The sequence below is a fragment of the Anas platyrhynchos genome, chromosome 1 (genome assembly GCF_047663525.1).
Source record: "Anas platyrhynchos isolate ZD024472 breed Pekin duck chromosome 1, IASCAAS_PekinDuck_T2T, whole genome shotgun sequence".
NCBI lineage: Eukaryota > Metazoa > Chordata > Aves > Anseriformes > Anatidae > Anas > Anas platyrhynchos.
Window position 1 is genome coordinate 131,655,903 of NC_092587.1, and position 23,638 is coordinate 131,679,540.

The window sequence follows — 23,638 nt, forward strand, 5'->3', positions numbered from 1 at the left end:
AATCCTTCTATTTTGCCACTGCTTCAAAGCTTGAAACCTGAAATTAGTTAATTAGCATTTCCTTCTTACCTTTACCAATAAGTAAAACATGTTTATCTCCTTAAAGGTTCTCCTTTCCCTGAGCAAACTGTTGATTTTGCTGACTTTTAAACCAATTTGACCCCCAACAGATACCTTTTTCTCAGAACAAACACCAACTTCATTTACAGTTTATTTTCCAGGCACCCTGATTCCTCCAGCAACTAAACTTGTGTACTTCACTGTTTACGTTTTGGAAATTCACTACTTCATCTCATAAACTTCATCCTTTGTCTTGCTTATCCAAATCTGCCCCTTCAAGTAATATTTTAATTTCAAAATGAAGGTTCACTAAAGACTTTATCTTCAATTTCCACCAGTTCTGAGCCTCCTCCACATGTACCTTACTAATGTGTTCTTAAACCACTCTCAGTTTGACACTACTACAAAAATCTCATTCAGTTCCATCTGGCCACAACATTGACAGAAAAACTCCCAGAGGAGATGCTAGAGTAATTTAATTTCTGGATGGCCGATACCAAACTTATAACCTTTCTTCAGAAATCCTTATCATCACCTCTCCGTCACTCCCTCCTGTACAGAAAATTCATCTTTGACACTGCACTTTCTCTGGCTTGTTTGCCTAGATGCTATTTCAAAATCTTGCTGCTTCTGTTGTCTTCCTACTCACAATCAGCTTTGTTTTGTTTCTTCCTTCTCAAGCTCTTTTCTTTTGTATCTTCCACAGCACCCACCTCCTGTCAATCCAACACGCTGATGCTGAAACAACAGTCTTCTCAATTATTCTTACTTCTTCCTGTCTGAACTTCACTGCCAGCCCCTCCTGCTTTTATGTACCAAATTCAATTCCTGTCCTTGCATGCAAAGCCCCTTGGTAGAAATCCCAGAATTGTTCCACTTCCCTGTAGCTATAATTATATGAAGCATCTATCAAACCTTGTGCAGTAAAGAAACCTGTGAAAGCTCCTAATGAAATTAGATTAGTCCACATAAAAATATACAAAGAGTGACACAGATTATTTTTTTTTCTGTCAGAAATACTGCAAGAAGACAACTAAACAGTTCTTTGGAATTTAGTTTTAAGATAGGAATTGCAGGTTTTTTTTTTTTATATTACTATAGCCTTTGATATTTTTTTTAATACAATATGGCCAAAAATAACTTACGTGAAGTAAGTGAAAGTATACTTTGCATTTACTTTCTAAAAGCATTTTCTTTGACAAGATAAACTAGCAGTGGCCTCATATATGTTTTTTATTTCTTTCATTTTCAGCATTTCAAAACGTTTCACTGAATGCTTAAAAAGTCTTAACTTTCTTCCTCAGCAGATACTATGGGTCACACAGAAAGTGTCTTAGTCATTAGGATTTCTGTTTTTAGTGAAGAATGTAAGCAATGTTCCTATGAATTGCTCTTTTTTTTTTTTTTTTTTTTTAAATTGCAGTTTTTTACCTCCTTCTTCAGCAGTAAGATGATGCTTGGCATTAAGATAAAGATGATACTTGCACAAGAGAGCCTCTGCTTACAATCGACAGATTTGCTACCAAACGTGAAGCAGAGATCATCAGTATAAGCTCACAGCTCTGCCAGAAACCCCTTCATGGAAATCTAACAGATGCAAGAAAAACTTCATAGGAAAGGCAGCGAAGTTTCTGGTGGTGTGTTACTGCAAAGCCTGGCCTCCCACAGTCCTTACCTGTGGGGCAATACTCCCACACAGTCTGGCACAGGAGAGAGTCCAAAAGCTTTTTCTATTGACAGTCTGGCATCCCAGGCTGTCCTTCTCTCAGTGGCGTTTTTTCAGAGCAGGCTCATAAATGGACCTGTACTGTTGGTTTAAGACTGACAGGTAAATTCCTGGAACGATCTGCAAGTACCTTTATTTGGTCATGTTGGCCAAGGGGCACACCCCAAACCCAGGGCATGAGCTTGTGCTCCTGGGCCCTCCCAGAAATGACATCACCTCAGCAAATCAGGCAGCTTTCAGGCCAGACTAACGTCCCTCAAAAATTGAGTTTAAGCAGCCTTCTCAAAGCTTGCTTGCCTCACATTCACACCTGTAAGGCTGTAACAAAGTAGTAGAGGTTACTGGTTTCAACTACACACCTGGGTGAAACAAAGAAAAATGAATGTAAGGCCCCTTTTATAGCATATCCTAGTGGAAGACAAGGCAGGGTCTAAACTTATAGCAACTCAAGATGGTTCATACCCACACCTTCCAGAACAGTGCCAGCAGCCATAGGCTAGTGTGGGCTACGAAAAAAAAGTCTGCATCCACATTTTTAAGGTGTGACTTCTTTGAAAATGACAGAAGACGACTCACAATGGGAAATTAAGGCATCAGACCCTTAGAAGGTTTGACTTGCTAGCTCTGCTATTCAAAAGTGTTCTTGGCACCCACGCCTAGCCCAGTGATCCCTGGGTAGGTTACGATATTTGCACAGAAGTCATATGATAAAAACACAGACAGAATGGCAGATGTGGTGTTCAGGGCCCCAGAACTACCCTCTCTCCTAACTTTTACAAGTGATTTGATTCTCACACTCGCAGAGAGACCTGAGGCCTGCACATTCAGTGGAGATTTTAGGCTGTGAGTACCAGTTTCAGATGCTTAGCTCAAGGACGGTCACGAAATTCCAGAAGAAGCACAAGGATGAGATCCTCAAGCTAGAAATATCCCCTCCTCGAGCTATTTGTATTATCTCCTTACATACTGCTCCTCTCAGGTACTGACTAGCCTGAATCCCATTCAGCTTGGTGCTGAAACATGCTGGTTTTGTGGATTGTGCCTTGAAAGTGGGGAATCCCTGAGGCTACTCACTTTTTTTTTTCTTTTTTTCTTTTTTTTCTTTTTCCAGACTAGCAACCCCAAATAAAGCTGCTTTGCAACTGGGATCCTCGAAATACCCAAATCCTTTGGCTGGCAGTCTGGGAGTGCTGGATTTCCAGAAGCCACAATATGAAGCCAGTTTGGTCATGGGCAATAGACAGCAACAGGGACAAATCTCCCAGGTAAATCACCTTTTGGCAGCCAAGCTTGCAAGTGGGCAGCACAGGTGGTTGAGGGGTTCAGGAGCAGTAATGTCCTTGGAACCCTAGTGTTAGACTATGCTGAAACCACTGCGCCTTCTAGCACCATCTGAGAAAGCAGTTTGCCCTTTTTGTTATCATTAACGTCTGTCAGCAGTTGCTGCTATTTATGATACACTAGGGGAGGGGATTGCTCTAGTCCCCTCCTCCTGTTTCTTCATACCGAAACTCACCTGCCAAAAGTTCATTGTGAAGTGCACTTAAATCAAATACAAATAAATAAATATTTTAAATATCTTGAATCAAATTAAAAAGAAATAAATAAATATTTTAAATATCACCAGCTCCCATCAAATCACACTCTCAGAAATGTGTCTTGTAATATCTTACTTTCACAAGGTTCAAGGACAACGATCAGGAAGAGCAGGAAGCATGTAACAATTTACATTTCAGTCAAGAGATTCAGTCCACTGAAAGTAAAAATACTCTTAAATTAGCACTGGAACAAAGAAATCTAAGTGTGTAAGGAATTTATGAATTTTGTTTCTTGTACAAGAACTCTAAGTGTCTTTAAATACAAAAATATAATTGAGCCTACCTACAGAAAATTTAAGTACAAACTCTACTAGTCAATGTAAGAAAGGAACAATTACAATCAAGGATTTGATAAAAATGATGTGCTAAAAGTTCTGCTAATGACGTATTATGAAATGCATTTTGAAAACCATTTCTTTCTAACTGCTAATTTTCCCATTTTATGGGGGGGCAGATAGCAAGTTATTTTAAAAACAGTAAGGAACTTCAAAAGAAATCAAACAATGTAAAACAGGTTGTACAAATGGTATGAAATAAAATCTTAAAGTATTAACGTTCTTCTGTTGTTTTAAAGAGCACGGTAAGTTAACATCAAGAAGCAATGACGAAGAATGTACAGTTAGGAAGCAGAGAAAGCACAAGGTTACTTTCCAAATGGAGAAGGTGTATAAGAATGGTTTTCTTTAATGCCCGGAATTACTATGGCCCAATGTGAATTGTTTGGAGAAGAAAAAACAAACAAACAATCAAACAAACAAAAACAAAGGGACTAAAATCCTTGTGAAAATGCTGAAGAATGTTACCTAAAAGCAGGAACCAAACAAGAACCTGTAACCAGATGCAAACAGACAATATTTAAAATTTCACAACTAAAACTACACAAGTGCCAGCCTTTCTTCCACAGCACTGAATGAGACCTGACAAATATTAAAGCACTTTAAACAAACATTGAAAATTGTTGGTCTTATTACCTCTTTACACAAGCAAGAACACAGGGAAGATCAGATTACAAAAAGACAGTTTAATTTGTAAGACCAGTACCACCTTAAAGTCCAACAGGAAAATACTCTGTACCCTCCGTTTTGGAAAGGCTTTCCAGTAGTCTGTAACAATATTTTTCTATTTCTTCTCCCTCTTCTATGTCACTTTAAGAAGGTTAATTTTGATGGTTTCTTTTCACTTAGCAAGGTTTAAGATTTTACCAGTGGACACCGAAAGGAAATGCAGAGCAAGAAACACAACCTTCTGACTGCCTTTAAAACCAGTTTCTTACCTTTCAGTCACACGCACTTATCACATACTGTTTCTGAAATCCACTCCTCCACGTGTAAAGCTTCCAATGCTCCTCCTTCAAGCATTGAAAGGACAGGCAACAATAAAGAATACAAAAATACAACGCTTCTGCATTTGGGATTTAAGAAGCACTCTACAGGACCACATTAACATTGTCTTTCTGTCGGCGCTTAATGCACATAGCTGCAGCAGAGACTCACCTTGCATGATACCGTGAGTGCCAGGAAGTGCAGGCATTGGACGAAGGAAGGTGTGACGTGGCTGTCTCAGGTTGACTTTCTGTAAACTTGGTCGCATGCCAGGAGTGAGGCCTGCAGGCTAGGTCATTTCTTCTGAAAAGAGAGAGAACGAGTATACTAGGTTAATGCAAACAGTTCAGCAAGGTGAGAGGCAGCAAAAAAATCTGTCAGGGCAGTCGTCATACAGATAGCACAGAGACACGGTAACTTCAAATGACAGAAGACTAGATGGTACTCTACATGCATGCCAGTTTTGAAAAGCTACCAGCATTCCTTAAAAACACTTGAGAGACCAACTCTTTAAATGTTTGAGGTTTGTTTTTCTGCTTTTGTTTTAAAGAATATACCTCAAAAATGGTTCAGCACTTTATCTAAAACCCAAAATATCTACCTGGATATCACCTCGAAATATATACGCTCATGTGACTGAAGAGATCCTATCTAAAAAGAACAACAAGCTCTCAGAGTGTATCTTACAAATCTTTTTGCAAAGCTGTTATAAACCCCTCTGTCCCATTTCCCCTGCTTAGGAACTAATAACACGAGCTTTCGCTTCCTCCTCCAAGGACTTTGTAATGCCTCTCAGCACACATGAAAGGAGTGCATTCCTCTTCCCTAGTGTTAGATAAACCTTCTGAACGGGATTCATCTATTTCTGTTTCAGAAAACACATGCCTAGCGTGGTTTTTTGGCTAGACTCTCTCAATAGCCCTGGGAATGAAGCAGGAACTCCCTGAAGGTAATCCATCCTGCCCTTCTCTTTGGTTCATCCTGGGAAATGAGGAAGGTAAAATTTAGATCAGATTTAAAATTTAGATCAGGTGAGACAAATCCCATCCTTGAAGTCACAGACTAAACCAAAGGCTTGTAGGACATTGGCTCTGGAAGTTTTTTAAATGTACTTACGTATTTATTTATTTATTTATTATTATTTTTTTTTGTACAGCAAGTGGTTTGTCTAAGTTACACAATCATTCCCAAAACAAAGGAAGTGTTCCCTATTCTGAATTTATATTTTAAGGCAGTTCTACCTATTTATTTTTTATTTTTTACTAATCTCCCTTTTAAATTTGGGTTATCAGACCAGCACTGGATTTAGAAAACAAAACCAAAGCTCGCTATAAACCCAGTATCTTCAAAACAGATCCAATCTGACTACACAGCTTTTTGAAGTACATTCAAGAACATCTGATGAATTCAGTGATAAATTGCCTTTCCAAACTCTGCATGCAGGATTATAAAAGGAGAATATAATAATTCTACAGGGAAGCTGTAATTTCACTAGGAAGCGTTGCATCATTACTGTCACTAAAAAAAGAAGTAATTGTTTCCATCAACAAAAGCCTACTCTTTCTCACATGACAAAAGAGAAAACGGTTGAGCAGAGAGTCAGTACACTCTTCCTTGGCAGGATATGAAATTAAAAGAGTGAGTGGAGAAGCCAAAATATTCTCGGTGAAAACAAGTGGAGGAGATTCTGCTCAGCCACGTGATGCTTGGCTCCAGACAGTCCTCGTGTACTCCAGGGCCCCCAGGCTCACATTCAGGTATGGGACAGAAGCCTTCCTTTACTCAGCTGCAGAGAACATCGATGAGTTTCCCATTGCTCCCTCTCATGTCACTGACATCAGCGAGGCAAACCGTAATTTAGGCAAATTCAATATACCTTTTAGGCACTGATTCAGTGAAGAAGGTTTGTTAAGAGACAATTACTTTGGTGTGATGCACCACAAAGGAAACACAAGACGAGTAAACTAGAGGAATACAAGCAACGTTTGGAGGATGAGGAGATGAAGGTTAGGGAAAGGGAAGGGGTCTTCTGCAGTAGTTTGCTACGGGTTTGGCAGATGGTAGGAGGGATTCAGTCAGAGGGAAGGGGCGGAAGGGATGCACTTGTGAAGTCAGTACTATACCTCATGGAACTTCTCAAAATCTTCATAAGATAGTTTCTCGCCACATGAACATCGTTTTCAGATGGCATTTTCTGTGCTACAATATCCACCACCACTTTCATCTTCCTGAGGAGCCAAGCAAGGGGAGGAACAGACTGGACTGAGCTGTGACACGAGGCAAATCAACTGCACTAGAACTTACAAGTTCTGCTTTATTTTTTTGTATTTGTGGACACATTGAAATATTTGAGTTGTTTTTTTTTTTTTTTTTTTTTTTAACACATAATAAAATAGCCTGACCGGTCTAAAAATACTGGTGGGGTACCTGGAAGGTAGAACCAGGTAGGTTCCTGCTTTTGTTGCAGTCTGCACCTTGACTAAGAATTAATTGACTACGCTCAGTCAACATTGCTTTTAGCTCAATTCTCACCATCTCATTCCATTTACTATTTCCTGCACTTCAAGAAACAGTTTTTCTAACAATAAACCTTGGAAACGGTTTTGGAAATTGGAATTGGAAAAACAAGAAAATGAAAGACTGAAAAGCAGAGTATTTTGCAGAGAACTGAAGATGCTGGAAGCACAACATTCATATTCTAATGTAAAACCTCTGTATTAATTCTGAGTGACAGAATGAGATCATCCAAACCTACAACCCAGAAAATCTGTGCCATTAATGGAAGCATTAATAAAAGCATTTCACTGGAAGTGTCTTTCTACCAGTGCTTTTACAAAAGCTGCTGGAAGGAAAATGCTGATAAGCTTTGAAGATCTGATACAAAAGGAAAAACAATTTCTCTTTGCTATGTGCAAGCTGTTAGAGTGGTATCAATGACACGTGTGCGCAAATAGTTTAGCAATAAAGCAACCTTTCCCATAGAGTTTTTCAGAATAAATCTCCCTTTTTACAATTACTGCTTGGAAGTCTTTAAGAAAGACAGTCTGAATTTCACAGGCTAGAGAGGTTATAAATACTGCTATAGATTGCAGCAGCAATACCGATGAGATTGATTGGATATGAGAGAAAAAACAGAAAATAAGCATTTTTGACCAAGAAAGAAAAAAATAAATTAAACTGGGCAAGTCTGGGAACAATAACAGAAGTCAGAAAAATATTTGATCGAGTCAAGATGAAAAATTCAGATTTTTTTTCAGATCATTTGAAAATGCACACAAATGTTCTTTTTTTTCTTTTCTTTTCAGAATCAGCAAGTCTGCTCACATTTGAGGTGCCTGCATCAGAACTGAACTGAAATTTAAAAATGAAAATCAGGCAGAAAATCAAATAAAGTAAGTGAAGGACCTCAGCATACAACAGCATCAATGAATAAGAGGTGTTTCCTCGGAAAAAGACTTACAGTAGGTAACGTTCAGATAAAGGCCAGCAGATACAACAACAGATGTATTTGTCCCCCAAACCAGAAATTTCTGTTTTATTCTCACCAACCAGCTTCATGAAGCTTTATTGTACAAATTTTTGCATGCGGAGTCCCAGAGCTAAAGAAAGAAACGCAGTTCTAGCGAACTGCATCCCAGTGAAAAGCAGTCCCCAGGATTTATTTCCCTGTTAATGTTTCATTCCAGCCTTCTGCTGAATCAACAAAGATGGCAATGCCTGGCTGCTGGCTCACATGCAAGTGCAAGGCTGCAAATCTTGAGGTTTAAGTAGCAGCAGCTACACATAAAAGAGGTTGAACGGTATTTCTGAAACACCAAACCGGGCTTTCATTCCCCATGTCTCAATCACCTAGCTACTGGCGCCTTCTCTTTAGCTCAAAGAAATGTTTTTAATATTAGCAGTACTTACATACTTACAGAAAATGTATTCTGGCCTATCTTAAGACAAAGCTAACTCCTACAGAACAATTCCTACAGAGATTTTTTCATCTGAAACTTTGCGAAGGACTCTCCACAAAAAAAAAAAAAAGTTATGAATCATAATGGTGAGGCATTTCAGCTAAGACCACCCAACTATTTGCTGTCCTGAAGGGTATCTTCTATTATTTCACATCATTATTTTGACTGGAATTTACCACTCTGTAGGACTACTTCTCATGTTAAATGTAAATGATGTTTTTGAGATGGGTAAGCATAGCTTGAGTGATGAACAGAAACCTGGTGCCATTTCAGCAAGAGCCAGCCACCACCACTTCCAGGATGCTGTTTAACCAAACAGAAAGCATTGCAACCCTGTTGCAAGGAGGTTTTTAAAACTCCACATCAACACAAAGCGGTCTGCCTGTCAGCTTTTTTTTACAGCTTCAAAGGAAATTGGACAAAAATGCAACGAGCAAGCAAAGCTTGCGAGTCCCTTTCTCATGTTACTGCAGCCAGCAGGCTCGCAGAGTTCCCAGGGGAATTTCTCCCTCTGCCTCCCCCTCGGAGAGCACCCGGGAAGTGAAGCCTGCCTCATCACAGGGAGCAAACCAGGCCCTCCAAATGCAGGAATCTGGCTATGGTTCTTCTGAAACCAAATACAACTCCACTTTTGCTCTCTTGTTGACTTAAAAAAATAAAAAATTCCTAGTTTTATTTCTTAGGACATGAAAATTACACACTGGTTTTTCTGCAACCCTGGAACAAGTTACCTGATCATATGTTTCTGGATTCTGCAGCTCTCACACTGCAGAATTCAATGCCCTACTTCAAATCAGTAATAATCACTTATAATTCAGATTCACTGCGTCCAGTTGAACCCAAAATAGGCATTTTATGACAGTACTTCAGAATGCAATGCTTTATACTGCTCATCTCTATCAGCTTCACCAGGTAACAAAACCTGCCTTTACACGAATCTGTGAATCTGTGTATATATATATATATATATATATATATATATATATATGTAATATATATACATATATGTATATATATTAAAATTTTAATTTAAGAGGAAGGGCCAGTCAGTGGCTTCAGTCAGAACTGAACGGCAGCTGGCAAGAACTCCTGGATACTGTCAGGAGTAATTTCCTCAGTTAAAACTGTTGTAGTGATTATGTTAAACAAATTGTATTCAGATCTCAGCCACTTTACTCTAGTTTCTGCAGAACAGTTTAAGTCCCAGAGCTGCAGACCACTGGTGGAGCCCATGTGCTGTGAAGGTGCAACTTCCCTGCAAGTCCCACAATTTGGGAACCAGCAAATTTAGTGAAATTGAACAGCTGCTATCAAAATAAAATTCTTCTCCCTCCACTCACTAAGATGCATCTCAGTCTTTTCAGTAAGCTCCCCAGTGCTTTACTGCAAATGTGGTGTTGGGCTATTCTAAACAGCTGTAGCAGGAGGTACAAACTACTTAGAGTTGGTTACTTTAAGCTTCGTCTATGGCCAAAAATTTGTCCTGGTATCAGAGCGAGGTAGATGGCTACAGGAATGCAGCAGCCCAGTCTTGTTGTACACCAAGGGCACAACAAAAAGCCCTCAGATGTCCTCAGGATTGCCAGTCCCATGTCAACCAGCCAAGGCCCTCTTTGGCATCTCCTCAGCCAGCTCCTCATCCACTGGTTTTTCTTCCGTGTGGAGGCCATGGCAAGAATTTGCAGTGGCAGCACAAGTGCCCTTGCTTGTTCCCTTGTAAATCCCAAATGACTTTGTAGTTTACCTCCAGTCCTTTAAAAGGGTATGATACTGGGCCAGACATACAAACTCTTGTTACCATTTTTTATAAATCCAAATGTCCTGTGGGAGAAAAAAGAAAAGATCCTCCCAAACTGTGTTTTTTCTTTTCTTTTTTGTTTTGTTTTGTTTTCAGCTCACAAATCTCATGCTTCATGGATTAAAAGACACTAGCAGAGCAACTTATGATGCAATTAAATGAGTATGTAAGAAAACACTGTAAACAAACTACCAAAGCACTTCATTATTAAAAAAACACTATTCAGATTTTTTAGTCTTCTGAACCTTTGGAGGAAAAAAAGGATGTTGGAAACTACCATAAAGATGCAGTTATTCACAAGGACCTCAAAGAGTGAGAAGAAATAGCAGTGTCACCCTATTGCCTTCCAAAAACAGTCCAAGGTAATTTTAGCTGCAGATCGTGAAGACCTCACCCAGCTGCCTAACCTGGCAGCTCACAACTAGAGCAAGACAATCTGGGGGGTTGAAGAGAAAAAAAAAAAGGATGAAGTCATCATCTGAACAAATTAGATGTTGCTTGGAATGAGCACTTATTTGGTCAAAATGTCTTCTTTCTTCTCCCCCCACTCCAGCAGACAAACAACATTCCTTTCTGTAGACTCTTCAAGCAGTCATCACCCTCTGCAGACAAAGACATCGGGTATTTTCTCTCTCAGGCAACTGTATTTGTAGAATTCAGATTGCTTCATGTTACCTGAGTCACCACTGGCAGAGCTACCTGCCAGGGTAATATCTCAGGTTTGCCAAAAGAAAACAACAAACCTCTGTAAGGAACATGAACAGCTTCTTAATAATTCAATACATCCACGAATCATCCTAATCTAGGTTCAAATAGTTATCAATTTCATAAAGAAGCTCTACAATAAAAGCAATACAATACCTTTCTTCCCCCTTGTCATTTTAAGTGTTTCCCTGTATACCTGTCTGTATCTTTGTACATAACAGAAAACTAAACAATGGGAGAACGTGGTTTTAAAAGGAGGCCAAAGCACACAAACCATGAGATTGAGCACCCTTCCTCTACACAGGTTGTCTCTCACTTTATCCCTTCCTCTCTTCCTCTGAAAATGGAGAAGGTGGTGGTGGTGGTGTGTAAGAAGAAAAAAAGTAAGAAAAACATAGGAGGGTCCTGGAAATTTTTCATTCAACAATCCCATATTAAGGGATCCCACACACACAATTAGGGAACTCCCACAACATATTTTGAAGAAAACAAAAACCTCTTTCCCTTCACTGTCTGTAGTTCTTACGCGACACAGATGATTCTAAAAGTTTATTCCTAACTCTTTTTTTCTTCTGTACATACACGTGAAGTCACTTTCCAGGCTTTCCAAAGTTCAAAATATGCCCACAGCTCCTCTTCCAGGTTGAAATACAAAGGCATCACCCACCTGTCTTGGTCTTCCCAACGTACCTGATCCACATCCTCTCCCTGCTTGCTTGCTGAAGTCGGAATCACTTTGCTCTTTTTTTGTAAGGCTGCCTTTCACTCGGATTCAATCCTGGATGCCCTAACTTCCCGCTGTCCTGAGCCTAGGCAGCAGCAATTAAAATGCTTTTTTTCCCACTACAGCCTATGCCAGTGTTCATACCACCCATCCAGGAGGGCCTTAAATGTCCTTCCAAAGAGGCACAGTAAATTTCAGCTTTGTTTGGGTGAGACATACCAGTGACTGCATAAATCCCTCTCAAGAGCAAAACGGTGGACAGATAAGGACTTGACATTTTTAAGTTTACTGGGTGGAGGCTTCAACACCTCACTTTTACAGAGATTAAACTGAAATGGTGCAAAATGCCTGTATATGGTGAGAGGTAAACCCAAAAATCTAATGGAAAAGAGCAACTTGCTAAGTATTTTAAGCCAATGCGTTTTAGATCTAATAGCTATCTAGTGAGCTTTATAAAAGCAACACACCTCTTTCCTTTCGTTGATGTGTACGCCCTGAATACAGAGCAAATCTGAATGGAACTTTATTTAGGATGAAAAATTGTTGACGGCTGTAATATTAGGTGTCTGATGAAGATTAAATGCAAATGCTTTCACATCATAACTGATCAAGTGCTGCTTATACGAGATTTAAAAAGCTACCCTAGCCTGCCAGCAAAATAACATTAAAAAAGTGAATTTATAATATCAAGTTCTCGATATTAAAAAAAAAAAACAACAACTGTCAGCAGCAATTTTAATGTCAGGTTGTCAGGTACGGACTGGAAGGGCTAATATGTATGAAGTCAAATTACTGCTGGAAACACCCAAAGCCACGCCAGGGTTTTTATTTCAAGACTCTGCTTTTCTCCATGAGCAGCAGCACACAGCCGATCTGTCTGTTAGAGCAACCCCTCCTGCCACATTAGCATCTTTTCTTTTGGGAAAATCCGCTCTGACATACTTCATTGGAATGGGATGAACCAGCGACGAAAACTAATCAGCCTGGTTTATGAGAAAACCCTTCTCTGACCGCAGGCAGCTGAGCCCCGCTGCCCGCATCCCCCTGCCTTGTGACAGCTCAGTAGCCACGGGCGAAAAAGCCCAGACAGACATCCAGGACTGTGCACGAAACAGGCAGGCACAAACTGCAGTAGGTGATCAGCCGAGACAGCACGCAGCTGGGAATCTCAAGCACTGCAGAAAGCCACGCACAGCAATTAAAAATAAAGAATAAGATTTTCACGCAAAGAAGAAAAGTCATTAGCAGCCTTGTCATCCCAGGACAGGTCCGCTACTTACCTAGCATACCTGACACTCCTCAAAATTTAAGTGATTTTAATGAGTGCAAAAATATAAAAGTTGGGCTCCTACTCAACTTTGTGAATTCCTCTAACTTTCCCCGTAGTACGGTATTATCCTTTCTGGTTAAAATTTATTGATAACACGCTATATTTGAAGAAAACTGTGTCTTATGTAAGCAAAGCTGTCATCAAGTGACTAATCGTGGAGTTATGAGCAAGCCCCGTTTAACAGCAGTCTCCCCAAGTACCACAAGTGTACGCTTTTGCTTTAAAAATAGGAAAATAAAGGAAATCTTCAAGGGCATGAACAACTGTATTTACAAATTTGGAAAATCTTACTTTGCGAAGCAATGAGCAAGCCGAGAGGAAAGGGAAAGGAAGAAAATATTATCCCCTCCCTGGTTCCTCCTCCTCCCTCCTGTTCTGCTTCCCACTGTCTCTGGGGTCCCGCCTGCTCTCCGGCTCACTACCCCTTGTTCATAAAGCCTTGGAAGGGAACAAATATCGCAGGACAAAGCGATGATGTGTAAACCCATTTTTTCTGTTTCTGCAATGCCCCTCTGAGTGGAGAAGGTGGGCTACCCACTCTTAACATCATAAAGTAATGTACAGCATCAGCCACCTGAAGGGAAGGTGAGAGAACAGATTTATTCCTAGTCACCAGCACCCAGAAACTTATTCTGTCATTCATCAATTTACAAGTAACCACAAGAAGAAGCATGTTGTGTTCCACCAAAATCCACAGGACATTTCACAAGTATGGAAACAAGATCACCAAACAAAATACTCTTCTCAAAAAGAAATCCCTGGTCTCTCTTAGCTCCCGCTGTTCCAGTCCACCCAACGCCTGGCTTATCCCGACGCATCCTACTCTGGCAGGTAAGCTTCCTCCAGCCTGCAGGCCTCAAAATCAGCATCTTGAGCTCTATAAAATCAAGCTGGACTCACAATCCTGTAACTCTAAATTCTGAGGCTTAAAAACTAACCTCAGCACACGCTTTCCCTTCAGGTGGGAATTATTTATCCTGCTCTGAAAATGTGAATTAAGGTACAGGATGCCAGTAATTCATTTTTAGATGACTTGTCAAATATTTTGACTTGTGCTCCAATCTACTTTCCAGATTCTCCGCTTTGGGGAGCTGGATGGGACACTCCTCTGACATACGGGGGCTACACTGACACATCGAGGATGCAGCACTAGTAAAACCTGGTCACAAACTGTCTTATTCCTCATCTGACACAGCCGCAAACTGGTCACAAGCAGCTTCTGCTTTCTTCAGGGAATGATAACTGATACCCAGCCCCTCTTGCCTGGTCTGAGGCTGCAATATTGAGATCCCCACCATGCTAACAGGGAGATACGCGCCTCCTGACATGGCAAGGCCAACAGTGCCTCGCCAGGGGCAGAGCACAACTGTTTCCCATTTCCTGAACTTCTGCATCAGCACTCTAACTTAATCCTCCCATTAGATCTAAGTTAGAGCAACGGGCAGACTCCGGCTTCTCCACAGCTATTCTGAAACCTTTTCAAGTTCCTCACCACATCTCTTCTCCCAAATACAGCAAAAGAAAATTACTTTGGTTCAGTGAGAACTAAGAAAAGGAATACCAAAAGTAATACCAGCCGACAAGACCAGCAAGGGAATATATAGAGAATGACAAACTTGTGCCCCAATTTCAGATTCTCTACCTGAAAGCCTTTTCTAAACCTCTGTTCAAACCACACTGATTGCAGTGGTATGGAAGTGCAGAGGATAATGCAACCTCAGCTGCATATTATGTGGTGAAATCGTTCGCAAAGAGGAATGGCTAAATGAGACTCACTGCAGGAATGGTATTTAATGAAATAAATGTTTAAAACACAAACCTCCATTACCAATGCTATAGTCCTTTAAGCCAGAGAAGTCCCTGGCATAAAAATTAAAAAGTGACTCAACGGGACCACATGAAGTCTTTCTGCTCATCTGTTTAAGAGCTTACACTCGTTAAGTATTCCAATATTGTGTCTCAGTTTATTCTCACAAGTCAGGCTCCTCAAATAATCTTCCAAATAAATTCTGGCCACGTCACACAGCATCCGAGACCCATTTAATCCAGTTTAGCCACAACTGAGACCAAAGATGAGTGCAATCCTGTAGAAAAATTACAATATATCCCGTGTTAATAAATAACGGAATAAGCTTTTTATGCAGAAACTGTTCCTCCCTCAAGGCATCTTGGTTTGAGAAGGACAACAGAGGTTTAAAAGGAAAAGCTGCTGCACTTCAGAAGAACAAGCAGTAAACAGAGAAGCCAGGTCTGTAGGAGCCCCTTTGGGACTCCATATACAAGTACACGTAAAAATGTACAGTGCTCCCACTGAGTGGGGTACTTGGAGATAGCTATGCAACTGCAGATCACTATGCAATATATGGCACTGCTTTTAAAAATGGATTTTTACTGTCATAATAACTATTTTCAGATTAAAACAGACATTAGGCCTAAGTCTTGGCACATGACAGAGCTCATAATTTGGGCATGCAGTCTCAGCTGCCCTAACACGTTGGAAACCTGAGGCATAAGGTGGTTATCGTTGCACAATCGCCTTCTGAGGCAATCTCTCCCTCCTTACCTCCCAGGGGTAGCTCGGATTTCAGGTGGAGAAGCTAATTGCTCAGTTCCAAGTTATGTCCCCTTTTTGTCTCCAACGGGTGGCTGCAGCTGTAACAGTATTATAATGAGAGGCAGTCCAATTTGAAACATTTATTGCATCCATCTGATTTCTCCGCTAGCCGAGGACAGCTATTTTCCTGCAACCTCTTGGGCCATTAGCTCCCCTCGCCTATGGGCACATTAATCTGGACCCAATTTCTTCAACATTTTGTGTACAGACTCTGAACTAGTGCAGAGGGGATCTGCACGGGCAGGCCTGACCCTGTCGCTGCTGACAGGCAGAGGTCCCTGCCTTACCCTGCCACAAGACAGTGCGGGTATGGGCACAGAGGTTAGGCATGACAAAGATCCAGCTGGTGGCCACAGAAGCAAGAACAGGTAAGAATGATTTTCTTTTCCCCCCACATTGTCTCCTTTGTGGATGAGTTTCTGAGTCATCCAGGGACAGGGATGCTCTTCTTCAGGTAGCTGTGCTTGAAGAAGATGGGTGCCTTTGCTCTTCCACACACAGCGCTGTACTTACAGGATTTGGACTTGTGCCTGTGTCCACCCAAACGAAACCTTCCTCCCTCTGTCACACGCACACAGAGGGATGTCTGAGCCCTGAAAACAGAGGGCTCCATTCCTCCACTCCTCTTGCTGCCATTCCAGAGATGCAGACACGAACGTGAACCCTGCCAAAGCATCGCCCCTGGCAGCTACCTCGCCACCCACTGCCACGGGACAGCAGTGGTGGGAGCAGACAAGGTGCCAGCCTGAGCTCCTGGCCCAGGTGAGGAACCACTTTGAGTGCAACCGCATAACAAACACACTCTGGTCATAAGTAAACTTACACCAACCAAAAAAAAAATAAAAATATCCTACTTAATACTAACAGCAGCAATGGTGTTTCCCTTGATTTGGATGCCTGAGGAACACACACAGGTCTTATTCCGAGCAGATGTATGACAACATTACAACTTTTAAAGCCCCTGAGAGCTGGATGTTTAAAAGTCAGCAGACAACTCAGATTTCTGGGATTCCCAGGGTAGTGCTGATATTGTTCAAAGGATGATGTTCTTGCAGGCTTTGAGGCTTATTTTGCAGAAACCGAATGTGCCAAGATACGCACCCAATTTGGCATCATTAGACTTGAAAGCTGGGTTCAGTGACTTCACAGAAAAATAAAAGCTGTTTTCCAAGCAAGATTGAAAACAGAATCACTTCACAGCAGTAACAATGCAAATTTTAAATATTTTATTCCTCTCCACCCTACCTCACACTCCCCTTCAGATCTCAATCTTTAGTCACCCTAATTACCACTAAGAATAAATTTTACAAGAGAGTCAATCTGGTAAAAATAAAACTAAAAAAAAACCCACGGTTGAAACATCTGTTTGGGTACAAAGAAATCAAATTAGAAACCACACTGATGATTTTGCAGAGCCAGATCAGTTACAATAGATGTAAAAAAGCTGTAACTAATATTCATAATTACTCCTACTTATAAAACCTTTGTTAAAAAGCAGGGACGAGGATTACCAGCATCCCTCTACAATGACTGAGTGGTTTAATAACTGAATTCATCTGTACACTCCTCCTGCATAAACCAAGGTATGGATCCTGATGTAGGGTATCTGTGGAAAGCCTCACAATAACTAGCACTGGTGTATCTATGACTGCAAGCTGCGACGACATCCCTGTCTTTAACTCTGGAGCTCTTGGTTGTTGGTACTAGACTCTGTCTCCTGCTGGAAAACAAAACTGGGTTGTAATACTGGTGTCAGGGTGGTATAAACTTCCCTCAGGGAGCTTTAAACAGCCTCAAAGGAAAAGAAAATATGTCTTTAATATACAAAAACAGCATTCTCTGAAGAAGGAGATGCACTGGATACCACATATGTGCTCCAAGTGACTAATGAAACTCCAATATTTTATAGCTTCACTTCAAGTTCAGTGAGGTCAGAAAAAACGTGTTGTGTGCTTTCACGTGCCACTCTCTACCACACATTACTACGCATTATTATAAAACAATAGGAACCCACAGGCGTTGACCATAACTCTCCTGGGAGCCCTCCCCACAAGCACAACGGGCAGCTCCTGTCTGAGCAGCTCGCGCCGGAGGGCAGCTCCATTAGCCTCAGGAGATTAACGATCTCGCTAATGGAGCTGTCTGGCCACCGCTAAGCAGATAGAGACACAAACACACCCTGAGCCCTTGCTCTGGCACCCCACCTTCACAGCATATGTTCTTGAAGAGCAGGAAGCAGCGACGGTACAAGCAGTGAGAAAAAAATTGCCCTCTGCCAAACCTGTCATTTAACAGCCCCCCTTTCACAGAACTGCATCAAAATTTTTGTTTTTCCAGTTTTGTTCATTACTCCATATACCTCTCCCTCCCATACAGAAATCCCACAACCCTTTCTCTAGATGTATGGGCAGGAAACAAAAGCAGTTTTGGTCTTACACCATGTACCCGCATTCTTGTTTCCTCCTGCAGTGCTCAGTACAAATCCCGCACATCCCCGTGTGACCTCGCAACATGAGCTGCGCATGTTGGCCCAACAGCTCACAGCCAGGGAAACTTTTTTCCACTGGATTTCCTTTTCACACCAATAAACGCTGAAGAGTGAAAAACTCTCCAGCCTTAACACTCCAGGTTTCTCCAGCAGACTAACCCTGCTTCTCCACTTGTCCTGACGATAAGCACCTGCAGGGGAGCGGTCCGAGAAGAGGAGCTGCAGACCTCTTGGAAAGCAGTGTCTGTGAACCAGCCTCAGTGTACGGCCTCGCCGAGTGATGAGTGCTTCTGCTCAGCAACACGGAGCGCAGTGAATCACAGAATCACAGAATTTCTAGGTTGGAAGAGGGCCAGGTCTGTGTCAGAAACTGTAGGCAAACGGGCACAGAGACAACAACACGCTCCTTGCACGGTCACCTCCCCTCGACTCCACTTCAGCGATCCTATTACGAAATTTTAATCAGACACCATCAAGACAACGCTGCACGGCTTTTCATTTTTCCATGGAGCAAATAAGACAGGAAAAAGCCAACCGAGGCGCGCCCCGAGCACTTGCATTCCCCGGGCACAACCACCAGCACCACGGGTGTGGAGCTCTGCAGCTGACGGGGTGCCCGTGCCCCATCCCCAGCACCGCCGCAGGTACCTACCCTTCTCCCCGGTCCCTTGCTGGGGCCTAGGCCTTCTCCCGGCCCCGTGGGGCTGCCCCGAGCCTGCAGGGCACACGTGGGGTGCCAACCTGGGCCCCCGCACCCAGCGAAAGTGGTGCAGAGCCAGCACCCTGCCAGCCTCCAGGCAAAGACTGTCCTCCTCCTCCTCCTGCTCCTCCCGTGCTAATCCGTGCCGGCTTAGGGGATATAATTAGATTGACGAGGGAGCCTTGTTACTGCTCCACGCCGAGGGCCCGCAGCAGTTTGGGCTGGGCACGCCGGCGGCTCCGGGCCTGGCACATGCTGCCTGGGGGAGGAGAGGAGAGGGGAGGAAGGCCTGGAGAACTGAACCAGGGCTCAAGTGGGGGAGCAGGAGGGGGCCAGTGCTGATTTGCAGCAGTGTTTGAAATGGCACGTGGAAAACATGCTGAGATTAGACTCTTGAAACTTATTTCTGACAGCCATTTGCTTTGCTTTGGCAGTCTTTGAGGCAGATGCGCAGGTTAGCAGTCCCGTCTGGGACGCTACGTGGTAAAGAAGTCAGTGTCACCAGGGGGATTACAAATCTGCTCGAGCAGCAAAGCTAAAAGAAATCTCCAGAGCACCTGGGCCTCTTAAGATCCGATGGGTTTTCAACAGCACCTGAGAGCCACAGACATTTCCCCTATCCAATTTGCTTTATACCAGCCGGCCTTCTCGGAGAACAGCACTTCTCCAACAGGAGAGGTAGCCTGCGATATCCCCAGAAATTAATAACTCAGAAAGGCACTGGAAATCAGCTCTGCCTAGGGCAAGAAGTCGCAGCTACATCCTGCGATTCCACCAGGAGACTCACGAAATTCTGGGGAACTCTTCCAAAGGACAGCTTACTGCAGTATCTTTTAAAACAGTAAACTTTATTCCATCCTCACACCAGCACTCCCCTGCAGCTTATATATGTACATATAAGCTTCTTATGGTTGCTGGCCACCATCACAGCTGAGGGTGTAAAAGATACGGTAACAGGCTGCATACACCTTAGTCAGGGGAAGATGAAAGAATACCTATTTCTACTGTACCCTTAGGGATTGATCCAGGAGAAAGAGAAGGAGAAATATTCTTCTTAGATGCCAGAGTATGTGCTCAGAGCGGGTTACCCTGAGGTTCATTTACCCATCACACAAAACACACAATAAATATGCATTTGCATTGGTTTTGTGCTGTAACACAGCAGAGTGACTGCCACAAGAAACTTGCTTCACCACAGCATTTTTACCAGTGGGCTGGCCACATCCTGAGTACAAAAAATGAACTGTTTTCCACAGGTCACAGGAGGATGCGCTTGCAAGGAAATGCTGGAAGTCCCACAGATTGCCATAAATCCTCAAATTCAGGAAGGAGGAGGAGGTGGGGAAAAGGACAAGAAGTGGTCTTATTTTTTGCGTTTCAGTAAGAAATCTAGTTTAGGCAGCATAGGACAGAGTTACGCAATTACAAAGTCGTCCTGCAGCACCACCGTGTGAACTTGCTGGAGAGTTAGATGACGTGTGGCTAAAACCCTCCCAGCCACACTGCAATAACCTATCCAGAAACAACTGCACATTGCATAAAGGTGAGAGGGCATTACATCCTCACAAGTGGTAAACCTTCTCTGTAATTAGTTGGTTTTCCAAGTAACCTGAATGAAGGCTACTTAGCATGACCCCTGGCTTACCAACATTAACAACTGTGCACAGCCACAGACAGGCTTTCATTTTATGGGTCACTTTGCCATCGTTGTTACTAAAAGTCTAAAAAAAAAGCTATTATCATGCGAATGAGGATGCACAGTCCAGGTGACGAATACTATTCTATACTTGGTGGCTACTCAGTAAAAGAGACATGTAAAATCAAATCGAGAAGAGGTCTTTGTTTCCTGGATTTCCAGCAACAGGTCCATTTTCACTCTATATAACAGAATAATAAATCATGTACGTGAGTACTACTGAATGCACTATCTGAAGAGTTACCAGTATCAAAATTACACTGGTACAGTGGGAAAAACAGGGGAAAACAAGCAAAATAGCAAGCATGTCCTTAATTTTAAAAAAAGGAAAACCTGAGCCTAAAATCATTGTTGGATAATCTGGAAAACAGTTGTAAATAAACAGTCACATAATTACTATGAAAGTGTTTTTAAGAGTAGCTGAAATTTTAAAAGTATCTCTGAAAAGACTGGGATTGTTATTCTACATGTTTTACAAATGGGATCTGAACACCAGATTAAGTTGGATGACTAGGCAAATGCCATGTAGAAAGATTTCAGCATCCTGAAGAACAGAGAATTTTCAGTCAAGTATTTTGTGAGGAAAAATCCCTCTCACTCGAGGCCCTCTCTCCAGCATGAACCTGCCTCTCTCTGAGAGAGGACAACCAAGTAAATACTCTGGGATTATTTATTTATTCATTTATTTATTTATTTATTTATTTTTAATTGCTGCTGCATTGCACTGTAGAAGGAAAAGGAGCCTACAGCCAACTTCACACACTTGGTATTAATTCAGATATGATTATAAAGTTATGACACTGGATTTGTAATCATGATGGTATGGAGTCTACACGGCAACAAACTGACTTTCATTAAAAGCTACTCTTTTCTTAAAATAGGAAACTGGAGATTCCTAGTTCAAGAAAAACCCCTGCATGCCACAATCTGAGCTTCCAGAAAGCTTGAATTCCTTACTGAGAATGAAGAGCCTTTTAACTCGGAATCAGAACAGGCCAAGAGTTATCTCCTGCTTCTCCTCTGTCACACCTAAAATTAGAAAATTGTGATTCAGCATTAAAACCCCTTCACCGGTAACACACTTCTCAGTTTCACTGGAAGAGGTTTCTCAAATCCATTTTTTGCTTGCTTTCACAACCAAAGTTATGGGAAGTGACCTGTTTATGACTGACAGCAGAGGCACAGACCAAGCAGCACCTGCTTTCCAGTGCGCTGCTCACGGTGGCAATCCCATCCTCTCCATTGCCTGACTCAAGCTGGTGACGTGACCTCCGCTTCCTCCTGGCCAGCCTTTCTCAGCGATACAGCTGGTCACCAAACACCCAAAGATGTAAAACAACTAAAAACATGAACGCACGATACGTACGCCCCCTTTGAGATCTTGAGGGAAACACATTTTGGACGGCTTTCTCTGGATTGACCTTCCTGTATCATTAAAATAAAATATTAAACCCAAATATTAATATATTTAATTTAGATACTCTTATCCAAAGGAGACCGAGCATGTCGTAAGGTGAAACCTCATTTACACGTGTATTTTTTAACATTCGTCTCAAATTGTTCGATGAAAGCAACAGCCACAAGAGAGCGCCAACCGCAAAGAATTCAGCCACGGGGAAGCCTACAGCCTTGCAGCTATCGGGAGTAACAGCAATCTGCCGATGTTGTGCTCAGGCAGCCTTATTTGCACATTTAAAATTAGGCCTCAGACAGTTAATTGCTGTATGCACGATCTTCAGAAAGTCGGGAGAGATTCCGGGCGTCTCAGGTGTTGAGCACTGGCTTTGAGACACGTTTTGATTCCTCCTTCTCGTTCTCAAAAGGAGATTACTCAGCACTTTGGGGATTTTATGCACTTTTAAAATGATTCACTCACACTGAGACATCTGAAATTAACAGGTTGTTTTCTGATACCACCGCATTTTGTCTCCGAACATTTCTAAGTCACTAAAGCTCAGTGCAATGAGCTAAAACATTAAGACTGTGTTTGTGGTTTTGCTGTTTTTGGTATCTGTGCACTGAGTATCTGAATACTCCATACTCTGTTATCTTTCCAAGAAAAGCACTGATAAATTCTAACCACAAAGAAAAAAAATATAAAAACCTTATATTTCTGGAAGCGGCAAAAGGAACTGCAGCATTTTTTCCATGCAAACCAGGAGTTCCTGCTTTTGCATTTTCAGCTTCCAGTATCTTATCATAAAAGGAAATGACTCCTAAAAAGTATCCCTAAAAAACAAACTGACACAACATTTGAAAACAGAAAAATAAAAATATGATGGCGTCCTTAGGTTATTGGACTTCTGAGGTAAGACTGGGGGATGTAAAAGATAGTAAAGAAGTAATTAAGAACAGTCTATTACTATTGAGATGTCTTTAAATGGTAAACTCAAGCAGCATTTCGACAGAGAATTTACTGTGCTGGAAGAAGCATTACCTTGCTGCAGCAGAGCTTTCCTTTCTGCTTTCCTTTCCTGTGACCTAGGAAGTTGCAGTCTACATAAAGACAATCTAAACAGGCCTGTAAAATCCTCTGCTTCAAACTGTGAAAATAAATAAATGCAAATAAATTATCAAGCCTTAGTGCCCTTACAGGCTATGGGAGCTCAGTCAATAATGTGGGCAAATCAGGATTTTACCATCCACGTTCGCTCCAGTCTTCCTCGTACCTCAGCCAACCATGCAGGCTTGAGCAGGATGGAACAGCAATTTCATTTATAAATAAGATGCACGCTGCCGACAAGGAGGTGTTAGGTTATATGAGGTATGAAATCATCGGTCTTCCTGCCTGATAAATTCACAACAGACTACCGTGATAAAGTTTTCATATTCTGGAACTGTTTTTCCTAGCTCTGCCTCAGGGAATTGGACAAGCGCAACTGTATGTCAGTGATAAAAGCGTTGATTGTGGGATTTAT

The 23,638-nt window shown here is 41.9% G+C and overlaps 1 protein-coding gene across 3 annotated transcripts in view; it reads right to left on the minus strand.

Moving 5' to 3' along the window:
- SHROOM2 (shroom family member 2) overlaps window positions 1-23,638 on the minus strand; it is a 126,608-nt gene that overhangs the window by 43,490 nt on the left and 59,480 nt on the right. Inside the window, exon 3 of one of the 3 annotated variants that reach the window (XM_072029600.1) lies at window positions 4,878-5,006. In XM_072029600.1, coding sequence (XP_071885701.1) covers window positions 4,878-5,006 — 129 coding nt within the window. Of the gene's footprint in view, window positions 1-4,657; window positions 4,842-4,877; window positions 5,010-23,638 lie in introns of those variants that run through there. The other 2 variants (XM_027447581.3, XM_072029607.1) reach the window with 2 other exon arrangements.